Source organism: Schistocerca nitens, chromosome 11 (genome assembly GCF_023898315.1).
Source record: "Schistocerca nitens isolate TAMUIC-IGC-003100 chromosome 11, iqSchNite1.1, whole genome shotgun sequence".
NCBI classification, from domain to species: domain Eukaryota; kingdom Metazoa; phylum Arthropoda; class Insecta; order Orthoptera; family Acrididae; genus Schistocerca; species Schistocerca nitens.
In genome coordinates this window covers 124,036,074-124,056,735 of record NC_064624.1, presented here as the reverse complement: position 1 = coordinate 124,056,735, position 20,662 = coordinate 124,036,074, and the positions used below count along the sequence as shown (strand labels likewise).

The 20,662-nt window shown below is 38.6% G+C and overlaps 1 protein-coding gene across 3 annotated transcripts in view; it reads right to left on the bottom strand.

Moving 5' to 3' along the window:
- LOC126212955 (uncharacterized) overlaps positions 1 to 16,941 on the bottom strand; it is a 36,455-nt gene extending 19,514 nt beyond the window's left edge. The window contains exon 1 of one of the 3 annotated variants that reach the window (XM_049940482.1): positions 16,893 to 16,941. Coding sequence is in view for 1 of the 3 variants with exons in the window: in XM_049940480.1 (XP_049796437.1) it covers positions 15,786 to 15,819 (34 nt within the window). In the remaining 2 variants the exon portion in view is untranslated. Of the gene's footprint in view, positions 1 to 15,785; positions 15,854 to 16,539; positions 16,676 to 16,892 lie in introns of those variants that run through there. The other 2 variants (XM_049940481.1, XM_049940480.1) reach the window with 2 other exon arrangements.
- Between the last annotated feature and the right edge of the window lie 3,721 nt (positions 16,942 to 20,662).

Sequence of the window (20,662 nt, the reverse complement as noted above, 5' to 3'; positions counted from 1 at the left end):
TTGCTTCCCAAATAGCAAAACTCCTTTACTACTTTAAGCATCTCATTTCCTAATCTAATTCCCGCAGCATCACCCGATTTAATTCGACTACATTCCATTATCCTCGTTTTGCTTTTGTTGATGTTCATCTTATATCCTCCTTTCAAGACACTGTCCATTTCATTCAACTGCTCTTCCAAGTCCTTTGCTGTCTCTGACAGAATTACAATGTCATCAGCAAACCTCAAAGTTTTTATTTCTTCTCCGTGGATTTTAATTCCTACTTCGAATTTTTTCTTTTGTTTCCTTTACTGCTTGCGCAATATACAGATTAAATAACATTGGGGAGAGGCTACAACCCTGTCTCACTCTCTTCCTAACCACTGCTTCCCTTTCATGTCCCTCGACTCTTCTAACTGCCATCTGCTTTCCGTACAAATTGTAAATAGCCTTTTGCTCCCTGTATTTTACCCCTGCCACCTTCAGATTTGAAAGAAGTATTCCAGTCAACACTGTCAAAAGCTTTCTCTAAGTCTACAAATGCTAGAAACGTAGGTTTGCCTTTCCTTAATCTATTTCCTAAGATAAGTCGTAGGGTCAGTATTGCCTCACGTGCAAACATACTGACAGACAATTATCAAGAAGTCTTTTAGCCAGGTGAAGATACTGTGGTTGACGAGACAATGGTTTGTTGGAGGGGATGACTAAGGTTCAGTCAATACATACTAACAAAATTGCATAAGTAGAGTATAAAGCTTTTCAAATTGTGCCGCACCAAAAGGTACACATGGTCCGTGAAACTATATTCTGGATGAGATACCAGTGGGAGTAAGTATATTCTGGATGAGATACCAGTGGAAGAAAGTGAACTGGCATAGCCAAAAATATCTGCACTGAACTTTCAGCTAAATTGCTAAATGAAGGAAACTGTTTGTTGACAACTTTTACATGAGCTACGAACTAGCAGTCAAATGTCTAAAATTCAAAATGCATGTCACTGGAACTGCATGGCACAACAAAAAATTTATGCCACATTTTGTAATGTTGTACCCATTTAAGAGAGCACATAAAGACGATAACGGTATTGTGGAAGAATATTCACAATGTTAGGATGATATCAACAATAAATAAACCTATTAGAACATCAAGCTCAGAGTCTACAAACTGCAATCATCCTCCAAAATGGTCTTACCGAACGAGGTGGCGCAGTGGTTAGCACACTGGACTCGCATTCGGGAGGACGACGGTTCAATCCCGTCTCCAGCCATCCTGATTTAGGTTTTCCGTGATTTCCCTAAATCGTTTCAGGCAAATGCCGGGATGGTTCCTTTGAAAGGGCACGACCGACTTCCTGCCCAATCCTTCCCTAACCCGAGCTTGCGCTCTGTCTCTAATGACCTCATTGTCGACGGGACGTTAAACACTAACCACCCCCCCCCCCCCCAAAATGGGCTTCTTTGGAAATATTGGCATATAACAATGGAAAATCTAACATTGACAGAAGCGAATACATGATGTCATATGACACAATGATACCAAAGGGTACAAAGTGGTATCTGAAACCAGCATTACATTTTCTTTTAGGAACAAGTATAGTAAATGCTCACATCATGTACCAGAAACCCATAAATACGCGTAGAAATAAGAAAATTTGGGGAAAATGTTGTTACCAAATGATTGTCCATGGAAAATGCTATGACCAACAGTATCATATATAAAACAAGGATTGAGTCCCACCATTTAGAAATTCTTATGAATCAGCAGGCAAGCCTATACAAAGGATGTGTGGAATATGTCACCAAAAAAAGAGGGAAACTGCTGAACCCCAAAAAACACAGAAAAATGTAAACAAGCTACGACCTATTATTACAACTGTCCAACATCACCTCAAACGTGTTCAGCGTGTTTTAACAAACACTATGTGACAAAGTATAATGTAATATGTTATCCTAAACAGTTAACTGAATAAAACATATAGTACAATGTGTATACTGTTTGTACATTTCTGTTGTATATCATATAGTTATATTTCAGTGTATTCCATTAAATTCCTTTGAAAATCCCAACTAAAAATTCTATTAAGTTTAACAACAAGGAGGCCACGCATAAGTGGGTGACAGGGCCTTCCATGGAAACTTGTGTGTCACCCAGATACGGGTGACGTGGCAATGAACGTGTTAACATAAGGGACAGTAATGTTCGTCTCACTTCTTTCTAACGCTCGTGCACCTAGTGGGCAGGTGCTGGGGTAAGACTCTGGACTCATGTTTTGTGGGACAACAGTTCATATCCCTGTTCATCCATCTGCATTTAGGCTCCCAGTGATTTTCCTACATCGCTAAAGGCAAATGTTGTGATGTTTTCCTATAAAAGAATGTGGCCCATTTCCTTACACACCATGTGATCATGCTCCATTTCTTGGGACCTAGTACCTGACAGTACATAAAACCATAATCTCCATTTATTTATTGTGTGTGTGTGTGTGTGTGTGTGTGTGTGTGTGTGTGTGTGTGTGTGAAAAAAAAAAGATTCCAGGTGCTCCTGATAAATTACTGATGGGGGTGCAGGGGGGGGGGGGGGGGGGGGGGCAGGGCAGCGTACCACAATATGAATTTTCCTTCCTCTCAGCTGAGCTATATACCAGCCATACGCAGTAGTTTAACCACCGTTTTCAAACATCGATAATTTATATGGAATAATATTCATATAATTAACACACTTTTGAGATATTAAGTACTTTAAAATTTGTGATTTATAAATAAAATCCAATTTCAATGATAGGTTAAACAGACACAATTCCCTGAGATTTCTCTGATTTTTCCAGGTAAAGTGTAATTCTTGAGAATTCTAGGTTTTCAACAGAATTGCCACCCTTAGGTTACACGCTTGTGTGTAACAAATACATTTTTTGCCAACAATTTGGGACTATGGGTCCACCTTGATGCAAAACACTTTTTTTGTTTTATTTACTTATTTATTTGTTCCCAAACTAGTTTCATTGACATATATATCGCCATCATCAGTGAGTATTTCGATTCTTATCTACTATACACCACCACACGGTTTTACGATTGTTGCCACTGATTCTGGCATATTTCCTGCATTTTTTGTTGTAATTTTTCTCAGCATACATCACGTCGCCTGCAACCGTAAGAGTGGGTTCGTTGGATGGCTTGCAACTACTTTTAGGTACAGAAAAATATAAATTTCACACCCTCTTCACAATCCAAAACATTACACCACCTTGCTGTTCACATGTGACCCTTTAACATATTCCAGTCGCTGCCCAGAGAGACTACATATGTGTTATGATTTCCCTCATAGTCAGCACTATAAGAATCTCAGAGCTAAGCTTTCGTAATTTTTACTTCACAATACATTAGTTCCAAGAAGTGAAGGGTCAAAGTCAACTGTTCGTTGTTTTAGTACTTCGGAGAGTGGCCAGATGGATGTTCCAGCTTTCACAACTGCTATGTGACTTGAAAAATATGTTACAGACACATGAACAGTTCCTACAAATTAGTTGTCACAATGTGCCTCTGTAGTTGTCTTGATTGCAAAAGTCTGCCGTGCTGATGATGAAATTCTGGGACTGCTTGAAGAATCTAGCTCCAAATTTGACGACAGCAGTTTTGAAACTAGTGATAATATTTCTGAGACAATAATCTGCTTTTCTCTTTTGTCTTATAAGCAGGAGCCACACATAGAAGTCAAAAATGTTCACGATTTCTGGAGACTGCAGCAGTCACTGTAGCCCAACTGGAATGTACTAATAGTTTTTGTACTAATAGTTTTTGAGGCTGACACTAAAATTCAGATTTAACAGAACAGTCATGTACCCAATCATAGTAAAAAAGCACAAAAATAATTTCCATATACACGTTGTCTTGTTCAGCTTTCAGAATTGAGTTATGTGCTCTGCCATGAATCTGGTTTCAAGGATTGTGAATTTCTATTATTCACATGTTCGTTCACTGATTCACAAATCCTATCCAGTAGATGCTATCATTTAGAACATCTTTTAGATATTTGGAATGAGTCAAGCAATGGGCAGAAGCAGCCACTTTAGAGAATAGTAACAGCAAATTATGACCAGAGCTAACCCCCCCTCCCCAAAGAACCATGGACCTTGCCATTGGTGGGGTGGCTTGCATACCTCAGTGATACAGATGGCTGTACCATCCAACACAGCAGAGGGGTATCTGTTGAGAGGCCAGACAAATGTGTGGTTGCTGAAGAGGGTCAACAGCCTTTTCAGTAATTACATTGGCAACAGGGGCTGGATGACTGATCTGGTATCGTAATACCAACCAAAACGGCCATTCTGTGCTAGTACAGCAAACGGCTGAACCAAGGGGAAATTACAGTCATAATTTTCCCCCGAGGGCATGCAGCTCTACTGTATTGTTAACTGATGATGCCATCTTCTTGGGTGAAATATTACGGAGGTAAATAGTCCCCCATTTGCAGAATACTCAGGAGGCTGTTGTCATCAGGAGAAACAAAACTGGCATTCTACCAATCAGAGTGTTGAATGTTAGATCCGTTAATTGAGCAGTTAGGTTAAAAAATTCAAAAAGGGAAATGGATAGCTTGAAGTTAGATACAGTGGGGATTAATAAAGTTTGGTGGCAGCTGAAACAGTATTTCTGGTCATGTGAATGCAGAGTTACAAATACAAAATCAAATATGGGTAATGCACATGGAGGTTTAATAATAAGAAAATAGGAATGCTAGTACGCTACTGTGAACAGCAGAGTGAACACATTATTGTAGCGGATCCCACACCCACCACAGTAGTGCAAATTTATATGCCAACAAGCTCTGTAGATGACGAAGAGATTAAAGAAATGTATGGACGACACAGGAAAAGAAAGAGAAGGAAAAGTAGTAGGTGACTACGGACTCAGGGAAAGGAATGAAAAAGGAAGCCGCCTGGTAGAATTTTGCACAGAGCATAATTAATCATTGTTAACACATGCTTTAAGAATCAGGAAAGCAGGTTGTACAGGTGGAAGAGACGTGGAGACAACAGTAAGTTTCAGACTGATTATATAATGGAAAGACAGAGATTTCGGAACCAATTTTAAATTTTAAGACATTTCCAGGCACAGGAATGGATTCTGGCCACAATTTATTGGTTATGAACTGCAGAATAAAGCTGAAGAAATTGCAAAGAGGTAGAAAATTAAGGAAATGGGGACCTTGATCAGTTGAAATAACCAGATTGTGAGTTTCAGATGGAGTGTTAGGGAATACAGTAGAGGAATACAGTAGAGGACAAATAGGTAGCTTTGAGAGATGACATAAATAGATAAAAAGACATGATATAGTATAAATCCTTGAACAAACCAGGAAATACCGAATTTAGAAAGGAAGTGCCAAATGGCTAAACAGGAATGTCTAGAGAACAAATGAAAGGATTTAGCAACATATTTCACTAGGGGAAAGATAGATACTGGCTACAAGAAAATTAGAGAGGCCTTTGGAGAAAAGAGAAGCAGCTATATAAATATCAAGAGCTCACAGCGAAAACAGTCTGAAGTGGGGAAGAGAAAGGTGAAAGGAGTACACAGAGGGTCTATACAGGAGAGATTAAACAAAGAAATAGTGGTTGCTGGTGATTTCAATGTAGATTTCCTTAAAGACTCTCCCAATAAGAACTTGTTTGAGTTAGTAACACTATCATTCAACTTAATTCCCACAGTAAAGTTCCCCACTAGGATAGCCACTTGCTCACAAACAGCCATTGATAATATCTTTATAGAAAAGTCCAATGAACAAAATTATATTACAAAACCAATAGTCAATGGCCTCTCAGACCATGACATGCAGTTCCTTCTGTTAAATGTTAATACTGAACAGGATATAAAATCTGTTAAATCTGAGCTCAAAAGGGTAATCAGTAAGCCAAAAATTGATTATTTTAGGACACTCCTCAGAGACATTCACTGGACTGATGTTTACAGCGTTCATGGCATGAATGAAAAATATAACATTTTTGCTAATAAAGTGCTTACCTTATTCGAACACTGCTTTCCCCCAAAACTTACCAAGGTTAGAGCAAAGTCTACAAAGAAGCCATGGATTACTCGAGGAATAGGGGTATCTTGTAAAACAAAAAGAAAACTGTATCTGTCACTCCGAAACATTTCCAATGTTGATGCTATAGCACATTATAAGAAATACTGCAAAATATTAAAGACTGTAATACGGATGTCAAAGCAAATATATTACAAGGAAAAGATAGTCATATCAGATAACAAAATAAAGACAATATGGGATATAGTGAAGGAGGAGACCGGTAGAACCAGGCATGAAGAGGAACAAATAGCATTAAGAGTAAATGATACATTGGTGACAGATGTGTATAGTGTTGCAGAACTTTTTAACAAACATTTTATAACTGTTACTGACAAGATGGGGTTGTCAGGTTCGGTAGATGCTGCTATGGATTACCTTAGACCAGACATTTCAAGTAACTTCCTTAATATGAATTTGACCCTCACTACCCCAACAGAAATAATGTCCATCATAAAATCTTTAAAATCAAAAACATCTAGTGGGTATGATGAAATATCAACAAAGTTAATTAAAGAATGTGATTCTGAGCTAAGTAACATATTAAGCTATCTGTGTAACCAGTCGTTTATTAGTGGAATATTTCCTGAATGGCCTAAATATGCTGAAGTTAAGCCACTGTTTAAGAAGGGAGATAAAGAAATAGCATCAAATTTCCGTCCAATTTCACTGTTGCCAGCATTCTCAAAAATTTTCGAAAAAGTAATGTACAGTCGTCTTTATAACCATCTTATCTCAAATAACATACTGTCAAAGTCACAGTTTGGATTTCTAAAAGGTTCTGATATTGAGAAGGCTATCTACACTTACAGTGAAAATGTGCTTAATTCATTAGACAAAAAATTGCAGGCAACTGGTATATTTTGTGATCTGTCAAAGGCATTTGACTGTGTAAATCACAATATCCTTTTAAGTAAACTAGAATATTATAGTATAACAGGAAATGCTGCAAAATGGTTCAAATCTTATATCTCTGGCAGGAAACAAAGGGTGTTATTAGGAAAGAGACATGTATCAAGCTATCAGGCCTCATCCAACTGGGAACTAATTACATGTGGGGTCCCACAAGGTTCCATATTGGGGCCCTTACTATTTCTTGTGTATATCAATGACCTTTCATCAGTAACATTACCAGATGCCAAGTTTGTTTTGTTTGCCGATGACACAAACATTGCAATAAATAGCAAGTCAAATGTAGTCTTAGAAAGATCACCCAATAAAATATTTGTGGACATTAATCACTGGTTCCTAGCCAATTCTTTGTCACTAAACTTTGAAAAAACACACTACATGCAGTTCAGAACTTGTAAGGGGTGTCCCAAGAGTATATGTCTAACATACGATGACAAGAAGATAGAAGAAGTGGGCAGTGTTAAATTCTTGGGATTACAGCTTGATAATAAATTCAACTGGGAGGAGCACACCACAGAACTGCTGAAGCGTCTTAACAAATCTCTGTTTGCAATGCAAATTTTGTCAGACATAGGGGATATAAAAATGAAAAAGCTGGCATACCATGCTTACTTTCATTCCATAATGTCATATGGGATTATTTTTTGGGGTAATTCATCAAGCCAAGCTAAAGTTTTCCGGGCACAAAAACGTGCAGTGAGAGTTATATGTGGTGTGAACTCAAGAACATCCTGCAGAAGCCTGTTTAGGGAACTAGGGATACTAACTACTGCTTCCCAATATATTTATTCCTTAATGAAATTTGTCATTAAAAATATATCACTTTTTCAAACCAACAGCTCAATTCATGGAATCAATACTAGAAATAAGAATAATCTTCACAAGGATTTAAAGTCACTTAGTCTTGTACAAAAAGGTGTGCATTATTCAGGAACACACATTTTCAATAACTTGCCAGCAGCCATAAAAATCTTAACAACCAATGAAATTCAGTTTAAGAGAAGCCTAAAGGATTTATTGGTGGCCAACTCCTTCTACTCCATTGATGAATTTCTTAGTAAAACCAACTGATTTGTATATAAGTACAACATAACTTCTGCACAATTTCAGTGCAGTAATGTGTTCATTGAAAATTTGTGTGTGTGTGTGTGTGTTAGTATAATATAACTTCTGCACCATTTCAGTGCAGTAATGTGTTCATTGTAAATAAGTATTACAGTAGTTGTATTACCTTATAAATAAATAAAAAACTTTTTTTATTTTAAATTCAGTGCATTAGTATTTGTAAAATTACTCTTAGTGTTCATTAAAAAATGACGATCATTCCACTTGGGACCTGTGGAATGGTACATTAGCTTATTTGTTTTAATTGTAAATATTTGTCATGTATTGTTGTTTTTCTGACATGTTCCACATCCTGGAGGACCTCCTCACTACGGATCAATTGGAATGAAAGTAAATCTAATCTAATCTAATCTAATCTAAATTAACTTTTAGGCAATACTGCAGACATGGAAAAGGACACAAATGAAGCCAAGATAGGACATACAATACTGCAAGAAGAATTTGATCGAGCACTAAAAGACAAAAGTCGAAATGAGACCCCAGGAACAGACAACGTTTCATCAGAACTATTGATAGACTTGGGAGAGAGAGCCATGGCAAAACTCTTCCATCTGATGTGCAATATTTATGAGACAGGGGAAATAGCATCAGACTTCCAGAACAATGCAGTAATTCCAATGCGAAAGAAAGCAGTTGCTGACAGGTGTGAAATTCTCTTTGACGAAGGGCTAAGGAAAGGTAAAAACTATGTTTATAGCATTTGCAGACTTATATAAAGCTTTTGACAATGTTGACTGGAATACTGTCTTTGAAATTCTGAATGTAGCTTGGGTAAAGCACAAGCAGCAAAAGGCTGTTTCGAACTTGTGTAGAAATCAGATGGTAGTTATAATGGAGGTCCAGGGGCACGAGAGGGAAGCAATGGTTGAGAAGATAGTGAGAGAGGGTTGCAGCCTATCCCAATGTTACTGAATCTGTACGTTAAGCAAGCAGCAAAGAAAACCAAAGGAAAATTTAGAAAAGGAATTAAAGTCCAGTAGAAACAAAAACTTTGAGGTTTGCCGATGACACTCCAACTCTATCAGAGATGCCCAAGGAGTTTGAAGAGCAGCTGAACAGAATGGAGAGGGCCTCAAAAGGGGGGATACAAGATGAACATCAACAAAAGCAAGACAAAGATAATTAAATGTAGTCAAATTAAATCATGTGATGCTGAGGGAATTAGATTAGGAAACAAGACATTTTAAGCAGTAGATGATGCTTGCCATACGGGCAGCAAAATAACTAGTCATGCCCGAAATGGAGAGGATGTAAAATTTAGACTGACAACGACAACAAAAGCGTTTCTGATGAAGAGAAATTTGTCTGGAGTGTGGCCGTGTATGGAAGTGAAACAGTGGTGATACATAGTTTAGATGAGAAGAGATTAGAAGCTATTGAAACGCCATGCTACAGAAGAATGCCGAAGATTAGATGGGTAGACGAAGTAACTAACGAGGAGGTACTGACTAGAACTGGGGAAAGAAGAAATTTGTGGCACAACTTGACTAAAAGTGGGGCTGGGTTGGTGGGGCACATTTTGAGAGATCAAGGGCACTCTAGTTTAGAATTGGAGGGAAGTGGGGGTAAAAATCATAGAAGGAGACCACAAGAAGAATACAGTAAGCAGATTCAGAAGGATGTAGGTTGTAGTATTATTTGGTCATGAAGATGCTTGCACGGGATAGTTTAGCATGGATAGCTGCATAAAGCCAGTCTTCTTCATTCTCCTATACTACGAGAACTATTCTGACCTAATACTTCAAACAAAGCATTTACGTGACTTTGCCAGCATTTAGAGAGGTGATACAGTTGTTTGCAAAGTATTTACCTAATATACTAGGCAAAATTTACTTTCTTAGATCCTACTATTTTGACAAGTTGTAAGAGTGCCTGCTGAGGTATTCTTTTGCTTTTCTTTAAATATCTGGAAATTTTCAATTTCCTGCCTCAAATCTACTGGCAGGCTGTTATGGACTTTCACCATAATATGCAAAAAAATATCCATTCTCAACACTAGAGAGAAATCTGTAGTCTATAGGGAAACTGTTTCTACTTTTTGTATTGTGATTAGCCGAGGAGTAGCCGAGCGGTCTAAGGCACTGCAGTCATGGACTGTGCGGTTGGTCCCGGCAGAGGTTCGAGTCCTCCCTCGGGCATGGATGTGTGTGTTTGTCCTTAGGATAATTTAGGTTAAGTAGTGTGTAAGCTTAGGGACTGATGACCTTAGCAGTTAAGTCCCATAAGATTTCACACACATTTGAACATTTGTATTGTGATTATGTTTTGCCGAGTTCATCCTAAATTCACTCTTGTTATTACCCACAAATACCATTAGGAAGGATATGTGCTGGTACACAAGTGTAGGCTCCTACAAGGCGTTCAATTATTAATTTTACACCCAGTCTTATTGTATACCATTGTGGAATACACATGTTTCTCACATTATCTGCAATGCCCCAGAAGATTATGCAACAACGGGACAGAACTGAGTGAAAGTGTGCCTGTCTGCAGGCCAACACTATGGTAGACTTCTCAGTCCAAATGCAACAGAACTGAGGTTTTTGGTAAACACAACCACATGCTTGTGCCACCTCAGAGTTCTTCTTCAGGGATGGGCATAAAATGATAATTGGTTCCTTCTATCACCAATGAGACTTATCTCCTGACATAACCAAAAACTTTAGAGAGAACCTCAGTTCACTTGTACGTAATTTGCCTAATCATACTGTAACCATTGGTTGAAACTTTAATCGTCTAACAATTAACTGGGCAAATTACAGTGTGATAAGAGGTCCCGTGAAACTTTACTAAATAATAATTATATAAAGAATCCACCTCGACTGCAAATACAAACTGGATGTTGACCTAGGTTTCAGTGCGGATAATCACGCCTTCTTCAGAACACTAAAACTGCAAACTGCCTGAAGAAGCATGGTCCAACATTAATACAGAACACCCAAAAGGGCAAAAGACTCGCATAAAATGTAAAATAAACGGTACATGTGTACCATGTCAATAGCTGTACTGAGCTCAAATGTCAGAATGTGCTTCCTCACCCCAACCAACATTGGGTGGGCAGTGGGCTCTCAGGTAAACTGAAGTGGCGCCGGCATCTAGGCTGTGAGAATGTCAGAAAGGAACGCGCATGCGCAAATTGAGAAATCGTCTTCTTCCATGTGATTGGCTTTAAATGTGTTACGAAAGTGATCTAATGACCGGGTCAAAGACGCAGGAAGTTAATGCGTGTGTATGTATAATGTCCTAGTTCGAGCACAATTTTATAGAAGTATAGAATGTGGATAGGCTGAAACTATATGTTGTTGTGGTGGTCTTCAGTCCTGAGACTGGTTTGATGCAGCTCTCCATGCTACTCTATCCTGTGCAAGCTTCTTCATATCCCAGTGCCTACTGCAGCCTACATCCTTCTGAATCTGCTTAGTGTATTCATCTCTTGGTCTCCCTCTACGATTTTTACTCTCCACACTGCCCTCCGATACTAAATTGGTGATCCCTCGATGTCTCAGAACAAGTTCTACCAACCGATCCCTTCTTCTAGACAAGTTGTGCCACAAGTTCCTCTTCTCCCCAATGCTATTCAATACCTCCTCATTAGTTATGTGATCTACCCATCTAATCTTCAGCATTCTTCTGTAGCACCATATTTCGAAAGCTTCTATTCTCTTCTTGTCCAAACTATTTATCGTCCACGTTTCACTTCCATACATGGCTACACTCCATACAAATACTTTCAGAAACGACTTCCTGACATTTAAATCTATACTTGATGTTAACAAACTTTTATTCTTCAGAAACGCTTTCCTTGCCATTGCCAGTCTACATTTTATATCCTCTCTACTTCGACCATCATCAGTTATTTTGCTCCCCAAATAGCGAAACTCATTTACTACTTTAAGTGTCTCATTTCCTAATCTAATTCCCTCAGTATCATTCCATTATCCTCATTTTGCTTTTGTTGATGTTCATCTTATATCCTTCTTTCAGGACACAGTCGATTCCGTTCAACTGCTCTTCCAAGTCCTTTGCTGTCTCTGACAGAATCACAATGTCATCGGCGAACCTCAAAGTTTTTATTTCTTCTACATGGATTTTAATTCCTACTCCAAATTTTTCTTTTGTTACTGCTTGCTCAATATACAGACTGAATAACATCGGGGATAGGCTACAACCCTGTCTCAGTCCCTTCCCGACCACTGCTTCCGTTTGATGTCCCTCGACTCTTACAACTGCCATCTGCTTTCTGTACAAATTGTAAATAGCCTTTCACTCCCTGTATTTTACCCCTGCCACCTTCAGAATTTGAAAGAGAGTATTCCAATCAACACTGTCAAAAGCTTTCTCTAAGATACACACACACAAAGATGATGTGACTTACCAAATGAAAGTGCTGGCAGGTCGACAGACACACAAACAAACACAAACATACACACAAAATTCAAGCTTTCGCAACAAACTTGCCTCATCAGGAAAGAGGGAAGGAGAGGGAAAGACGAAAGGATGTGGGTTTTAAGGGAGAGGGTAAGGAGTCATTCCAATCCCGGGAGCGGAAAGACTTACCTTAGGGGGAAAAAAGGACGGGTATACACTGGCATACACACACATATCCACCCACACATCCTTTTTTCCCCCTAAGGTAAGTCTTTCCGCTCCCGGGATTGGAATGACTCCTTACCCTCTCCCTTAAAACCCACATCCTTTTGTCTTTCCCTCTCCTTCCCTCTTTCCTGATGAGGCAACAGTTTGTTGCGAAAGCTTGAATTTTGTGTGTATGTTTGTGTGTCTGTCGACCTGCCAGCACTTTCATTTGGTAAGTCACATCATTCTATTATAACCATATCATATATATATATATATATATATATATATATATATATAAAGAAAGATGATGAGACTTACCAAACAAAAGCGCTGGCAGGTCGATAGACACACAAACAAACACAAATATACACACAAAATTCAAGCTTTCGCAACAAACTGTTGCCTCATCAGGAAAGAGGGAAGGAGAGGGAAAGACGAAAGGATGTGGGTTTTAAGGGGGAGGGTAAGGAGTCATTCCAATCCCGGGAGCGGAAAGACTTACCTTAGGGGGAAAAAAGGACAGGTATACACTCGCACACACACACATATCCATCCACACATACAGACACAAGCAGACGTATAGTTGAAATACGTCTGCTTGTGTCTGTATGTGTGGATGGATATGTGTGTGTGTGTGCGCGCGAGTGTATACCTGTCCTTTTTTCCCCCTAAGGTAAGTCTTTCCGCTCCCGGGATTGGAATGACTCCTTACCCTCCCCCTTAAAACCCACATCCTTTCGTCTTTCCCTCTCCTTCCCTCTTTCCTGATGAGGCAACAGTTTGTTGCGAAAGCTTGAATTTTGTGTGTGTATTTGTGTTTGTTTGTGTGTCTATCGACCTGCCAGCGCTTTTGTTTGGTAAGTCTCATCATCTTTCTTTTTAGATATATTTTTTCCACGTGGAATGTTTCCCTCTGTTTTATATATATATATATATATATATATATATATATATATATATATATATATATATATGTGTGTGTGTGTGTGTGTGTGTGTGTGTGTGTGTGTGTGATAATAAATTCCACAGATGCTCTAAACGCCTGCATGCAGGACAGACAAAAATAACATCAGCTAGAAGCAAGCTAAAAATATGGAGGATGAATAACCCATTTTTCAATTACTTGGGGTCGGTGATAGTATTTGAACTACGCTTGGATAAGCGTGTAAAGTTACTATATTAAATTCTAAGCACTACTGACCAGAAAAGCATCAAATTAGCTAGGACATTATACCTACACATGCGTTAACTTGAAAACACTTCCACAACTATGTTAGTGCACAAACTACCTAAATTCAAAGCCATGTTAGCATGATGACAGCCAAAACACAAATTAACCCAATACCACACATTAAACTCAGCATGTCCACATCCACCACCAGAGGGCACCACCAAATACAACACGACATTTACAAACCCAACCACCTCAAAAACACCACAGCTAAGTGGTGTCACACCCAACACCAATATATCTCGGGTCATAGCAAACGGGTGGAATCTGACGCTTCCATCCAATATCCTTGACATATATTTGTTCTAGAATCTTAGTGCATATTCTGAGCTCAAACATAATGAGATGTCTTTCACAGAATGGCCTCCTGGATCCCAACCAGAATGGACTTCAGAAACATCAAGTGAAACCCAACTAGCATTTTTTCTCACATGATGTTCTGAAATCTTTGGATCAAGGCAGGCAGGAAGATTCAGTATATCTTGATTTCTGAAGAGCATTTGATTCACAATCAGTACCACACCTATGCTTATTGCCACGAGTTCGATCATATGGGGTGTCAAGTGAAATTTGTGACTGGATTGAGAACTTTTTTGGTAGGGAGGACACAGCATGTTATCTCGGATGGAGAGTCATCGTCAGATGTAGAAGTAACTTCGGGTCTGCCCAAGGAAAGTGTGTTGGGATCCTTGCTGTTCATGTTGTATATCAATCACACTGCATACAATATTAATAGAAACCTCAGACTTTTTGTAGATGATGCAATTATCTATGATGAAGTACTGTCTTAAAGAGGCTGCATAAGTATTCAGTCAGATCTTAAGATATCAAAGTGGTGTAAAGATTGGCAACTTGCTTTAGTTGTTGAGAAATGGAAAATTGTGCACTTCGCAAAACAGAAAGTACATAATATCCCACGCCTATAAAATGAATGAGTCAATACTGGAATTCGCTTACTCATACAAGTACCTGGGTGTAACACTTTGTAAGGATATTGAATGGAATGATCACATAGGTTGAGTTGTGGGTAAAGCAGGTGATAGACTCTAGTTTACTGTCACTGGGAAACGGCAACCGTCTACAAAGGAGATTGCTTACAAATCACTTGTGTGACCCATTATAGAATACTGCTCAAGTGTGTGGGAGCTGCACCAAACAGGACTAACAGGGGAGATTGAATGTATACAAAGAAGGTCAGCACAAATCTTCACAGGTGGGTTTGACCCCTGGGAGAGTGTTACAGTGATGCCGAAGAAACTTGACTGCAAGGCTCCTGAAAACAGACGTTAACTGTCTTGAGAAAACCTCTAGCAAAGTTTCAAGAACTTACTCTAAATGGTGTCTCGGAATATACTCCAACTTACTATGTATCGCTCACGGAAGGACCATGAGGATAAGATTAGAATAAGTACAGCACACTCAGAGGCATTCAAAATCATTCATCCACATCCCATATGTGAATGTAATGGGAAGACACCCTAATAACTGGTACAAGGGAATGTACTGTCTGCCACGCACTTCACAGTGGTTTGCCTTCCCAAACCTTTCCTTTATTCCCCTACGTTGGTATTAGTATTTGTACAGACAATGCACAGTTTTGGCTAATTTCGAATCAAGTTTCAAGGAGATTTGATGGAAAGGCCGAGGGGGGGGGGGGGGGGGAAGAAAGAGAGAGGAGGCGGGCGGGGGGGGGGGGGATGAAAAATACACTGGACCACAAATATAAGAGAACAATTATTCCATAGATAAAGTAGCAGAATTTCGTTCGTTTCAGATAAGAACTTGTTAAACATAAAGTGCAATATAGGCTAGCATCTGAAAACAACTCTCGTAGTAGTAGCACAGTAGAACACAACTGTGGTAGTAATATGACCCGTACCGCTGTCTTCATGCACGGAGTGTAGAGAAAACATTCCTACTCAGCACTATTCGTCACTAGTGTCCGCTTCGGCCGGTGACAGGAACAAGCGACAAACGCCGCGAGCAATATGGCCACTCCCCCGTGACGTTATTGATTTTTCAAACGGGCTAAGCTACTGCTCAGACTGTCACTACAAACCATGGAGGTATATACCTCCATGCTACAAACACTTTTTTTAAATTTTAGTATCAGATTCGTCGGCTTCGTCAATTCACAATCAAACTGTCACATATCAAGCTATTATATACCTCGGGCTAGGCTGAAGATCAACGTGTTATCGCTACAAATTTTTTCTCCCATTCTTTATAACGACAAAACTATAAATATATGCACCGAAAGTGACGTGCCAGTAGGTATTAACATACGTCACTTAACGACTCGTCGCTATTGATAGCAACATACGTTAACGGAGAAGTTGTTCACGAGTATTTTGAAGCATATTATGGGCATATATCGAACATAAATAAAACTGCATGGGTGTGCCCCCTACGTACTTAATTTTTACCGCTAGATATATATAAACCTACTTGGGCATATTGTCATTTGAAAATGTTTTAGATGTACAGACACTGTAGTGCCTGGAAACATTATACACAACGAATCATCGTGCACAGAAACCGTGGAACAAATAATCAAGTTCCATTTATTCACACAAAGTCTACAAGTGACAATTTGCTTTTTTACACACAAAGCCAACTTAACCGACACTTACTTTGCAGACAAAGCTGCAGTTGACTTCCTTTGTGATTACAAAGGATGGCAAGTCATATACATCAAGAAATAAATAAATTACATCGACTCCTCAAATCAGAAGAAATATTTCGCAGCAGTACTTTGCACGTACAACACAGCAATCAGCATCATACATTATACTTTTTAATGTTTACATGCCGTCAGTATCGCCAACTGTTTGCGACGAAATTAGCTAAAATGCAATAAGCTAGATTACACGGATATTTTATTATATTTATAAATTTCAGATAGCATGCATTAATAAAACAATGAACTTTTTCTGGTCTATAAAACGTCTGTTTTGTTTGTTTTAAGGTGCGTTCGAGTAGTTACCAGAGAGCGCTAGAAACAGATGTCGACGCAAGTGCAGCTACTTGGGTCTAGGAACAGCAAATCTTGGTGCCGATCGTGTGAGCAGATCGATTGTGCTCGCTGGCCTCCAAGACCACCTAGTACAATACTCCTAGCGCTGTCCTGTGGCAGACAGCGGAAACTAAAGGGATCCTCACAAGTCAAGTTCTGTAATATCACAGTCTAACAATGTTAGACTGTGGCAATATTGTCAAATCGTTGATATATTGACCGTCTGAGGGCGGATATCGATGTACTGACAATACTACAAATACGAACGAGCAGTATGGATGGTCTTCAAAATATTCTCAGTGTTGTCAATAAATACTGAACATGTGAGGTCAAGTATTGACGCTCTGCCAATATGCTCCATTCAGATGTTGCTAGTTTCACATATCAGCTACACGGCGTTAGTGTGCACTGTTTGTTTTCAATTCGGCTAGGCAGATATAATTGATCACAGATTTCCATAGAATTTTTGGAACTGTGTTTGCTGCTATTATAGAACTAGACATCGGGCATTCGAATGACCTGCCTGTCGCCAGAAATCTCAAAAGTTGCTCCTAGTCTCTTGTCGACTGCAATTGTCTGCTTCCCTGTTTTATCTCGTTTCAGTATTAATAATTTGTACCCGTACGGTGCAGCACTCATCGGAAAAAAAGTACGAAATCTTTCCTGTAGACGGTTATGACTGTCAGTAAATTAACATGTGGCCATGCGCTCCTTTTTTTCCAACCGTTCTCGGGCCCATTTCGTCTTTTTTGGTGTCTTTCGTTGCTTGCAAGCTATAGCTAATATAATTGCAATTCTTTTGGGCGTTCGACGTCTTGCCCTTGTAAAACAGAGTTGTCGACTGACGATTTTCGTCAGTATTATTGATGGTGTGAGGTCGCTTCAATATACTGAAGATTTGACAAGCTAGTATTGTCAATAAATATTGAACGTGTGTAGGCCCCTTATAAGAGTATGCTACTGCGTACTGGTCACATATTTTGGTTACTGGGCGTTTATCTCAATACAACTTTTATTTCGAAAATGGAAAAATATGGTTGAAATTTGAGCACTACGGCATGGGGCAAATCGCCAAATTGTCCAAGATACAGGCATGATAATAAAAATTTCCGTAAAAACTAATAACACCAACAAACTTTTTTCTTTATTTTCGGAGAGTGAAAATCGTTTGAGAAGCTGAAAAACAGAGGTTTCACTTAAACCTGCATGACCATACTACAGATTTCAAGATCATTTTCCCTTACTTGTGATCTTGAATGTCTCAAGCTTTGCTATTCCGGAAAACTATGGAAAGAATGTTGCCACAACGTTCATCTTCCCAAATACCAGATATTAGGTTTCTCAAGTGTGTAATTAATACAAAATATCATCAAAATCGAAACCGATGGGAAAAAATTTATATGAATAATTTGATACGGAATGTCTCATTTGCCCTATGTCCAAGTTAAATATCTCGCTTCTGAGACCTTTATAATCTTATAAATCGTATCAAAGAAACATACTGTCACTTATTTTATAATGGTTCTTTACATAAAAAAATGTGTGTTAAAAATTTACTTTACTTTTTTAACTCGCTGTCAGCAGCAGTGACAATCTTCATTTACTTTTTATTTATTGACAAAACGGTAATGATAGTTTTTTTCTAAACTCACACCGTTGTATGAAAGTACACTTAACATCAAGAATCCTGTATTTCTGCAACAGTGTGTACCTTACAGGCAATTCATCATGCGACACACCTTCAAAATATTAACTGGTTTCAGTCATGGGCCATCTTCACAGATGTTAAGATGGCCCATGACAAACCAGTACACATTTGAGTTTAAAATAAAAGCAGCTGATGGTCAAACATGCATTTTATACATAATTTCGATATAACAAGGCACAGGTTAACAAGAACTTAAAATGGTTTAAGCCGCAACATTACATTTGTCATTACTTAAATAATGTGTAGAGCATACCATGAATATCAATATATGACACAGGACTTTTAGAAGCAAACATTCTAATACCAAATGTACACAGAGCAGAACTGGTATTGGAATGTTTGCTTCTAAAGTCCTGTGTCGTATATTGATTCATGATATGCTACACACATTATTTAACTAATGGCAAATGTGATGTGACTTAAACCATTATCTGTTAAGATGGCCCATGACTGAAACCAGTACACATTTGAGTTTAAAATAAAAGCAGCTGATGGTCAAACATGCATTTTATACATAATTTCGATATAACAAGGCACAGGTTAACAAGAACTGGAAATTCTCACAAAGTGAACCCACTCAATATTTTCAACAAATTGCCAATTTATGTTTGGTTTATGGGTCTCAAAATTTTTAAAACTAAATGGTATAGCTTGGCTATCAGATCACACATTTCACCTTGTTAAAAAGTTCTGAAGTACCTGAGGAGGATATTAGCATTTGACAATTTTTCCCATAGTCTACTGTATCATAAATGTGGTGTGTTTATGTTTTGTATAATTGTGCTACGTTTTGTATAATTATGTCCTGTATACTCTATCCAATTAGTATTGTGCAGTGTTTGTACCACACTACATCATCATATAACTTATGGACACTCGCTCTTAGAAGTAGTCCTGTATCGTATTTTATTATTGTGGTGCTTATTATGTAGACTACAGATAACTGACATTTTATTAGTATATACCTGTATAAATTACTACAAGCTGAATTATTCAAAAGTGACGAAGCTTATTTCACTGTAAAATTATCAAAGTTTAACAAAAAGTTTTGATCTTATATCACAAAACCTGTCGGCCGTTTCTGGGCGTCCATTCTAGTCGAGTACATTAATAAATATTTCTCCACCTTCAAATTGTGAAATTTAATTACAATAGTTTTTGTCCCATTGGCAAATTCAATCTATTAAAAGGAATGTTACATAAAAACATGTAGCTACTCGTGAATGGCTGTAGTTGGATATAAACTTCTCGATCGAAGTACATACAGCTCCGCCATTTATAGATCAAAAACAGCTACGAGTTAATGATGGAAACCTGTGCCAATGTGTCGGTGCAGACATCGATAATAAACACGGGATTCACATCAATCTATCTGCGTAGTCCTCTACGCTCAGAAACGTGTATAATTAGTCAGTTATGATAATACGAACTGGAACACTTTTCTGATGAAAAATTATTTGTAATTAACTACGTTCTTAGTTGGGGGCATATTTTCGAGAACTTTTTTGTAAAGTAAACTGCACCAGTATGTCCTAAAAACTGCATAAGCGGCTTAGCACTTCGACACAATGTGACAACTTACCGGGGTTAAACACTCTAGAAATTAACAACTTTGAAATTCGCGTGGAATGAATCGAACGATTTCTTGTCCAACAGGTGAATGTAACCTTTCGCTGTCTGTCACCACGAAGCGTAATGACCTGTAGTTCCAAGAACAGCCGAGCGCAACCTGTCGGCTCATCCGATCGATACAAGTTTCAAGGGGGAGGTGCGTGGGGGCACATTGCGTGCGCAGAACACAGATTTTTACCGTTCTGCGCAATACGTCAGCGTCGAGGCAGTCCGCTCAGTTCGCGCGCGCGCTCATGCGAGTTGAAGTAAAGTTTCGTGTTGTTGTTTACTTTCTCGTTGTATCGAGTTTATTCTTTTGTAAAAGCTACAATCAGAAGACTTATGTGCTCTGTGGGTTCGGCTCTGTAGAAGTAGTGATAGTATTAACATTAAAAATGCTGCTATCTGTAGCATACATTTT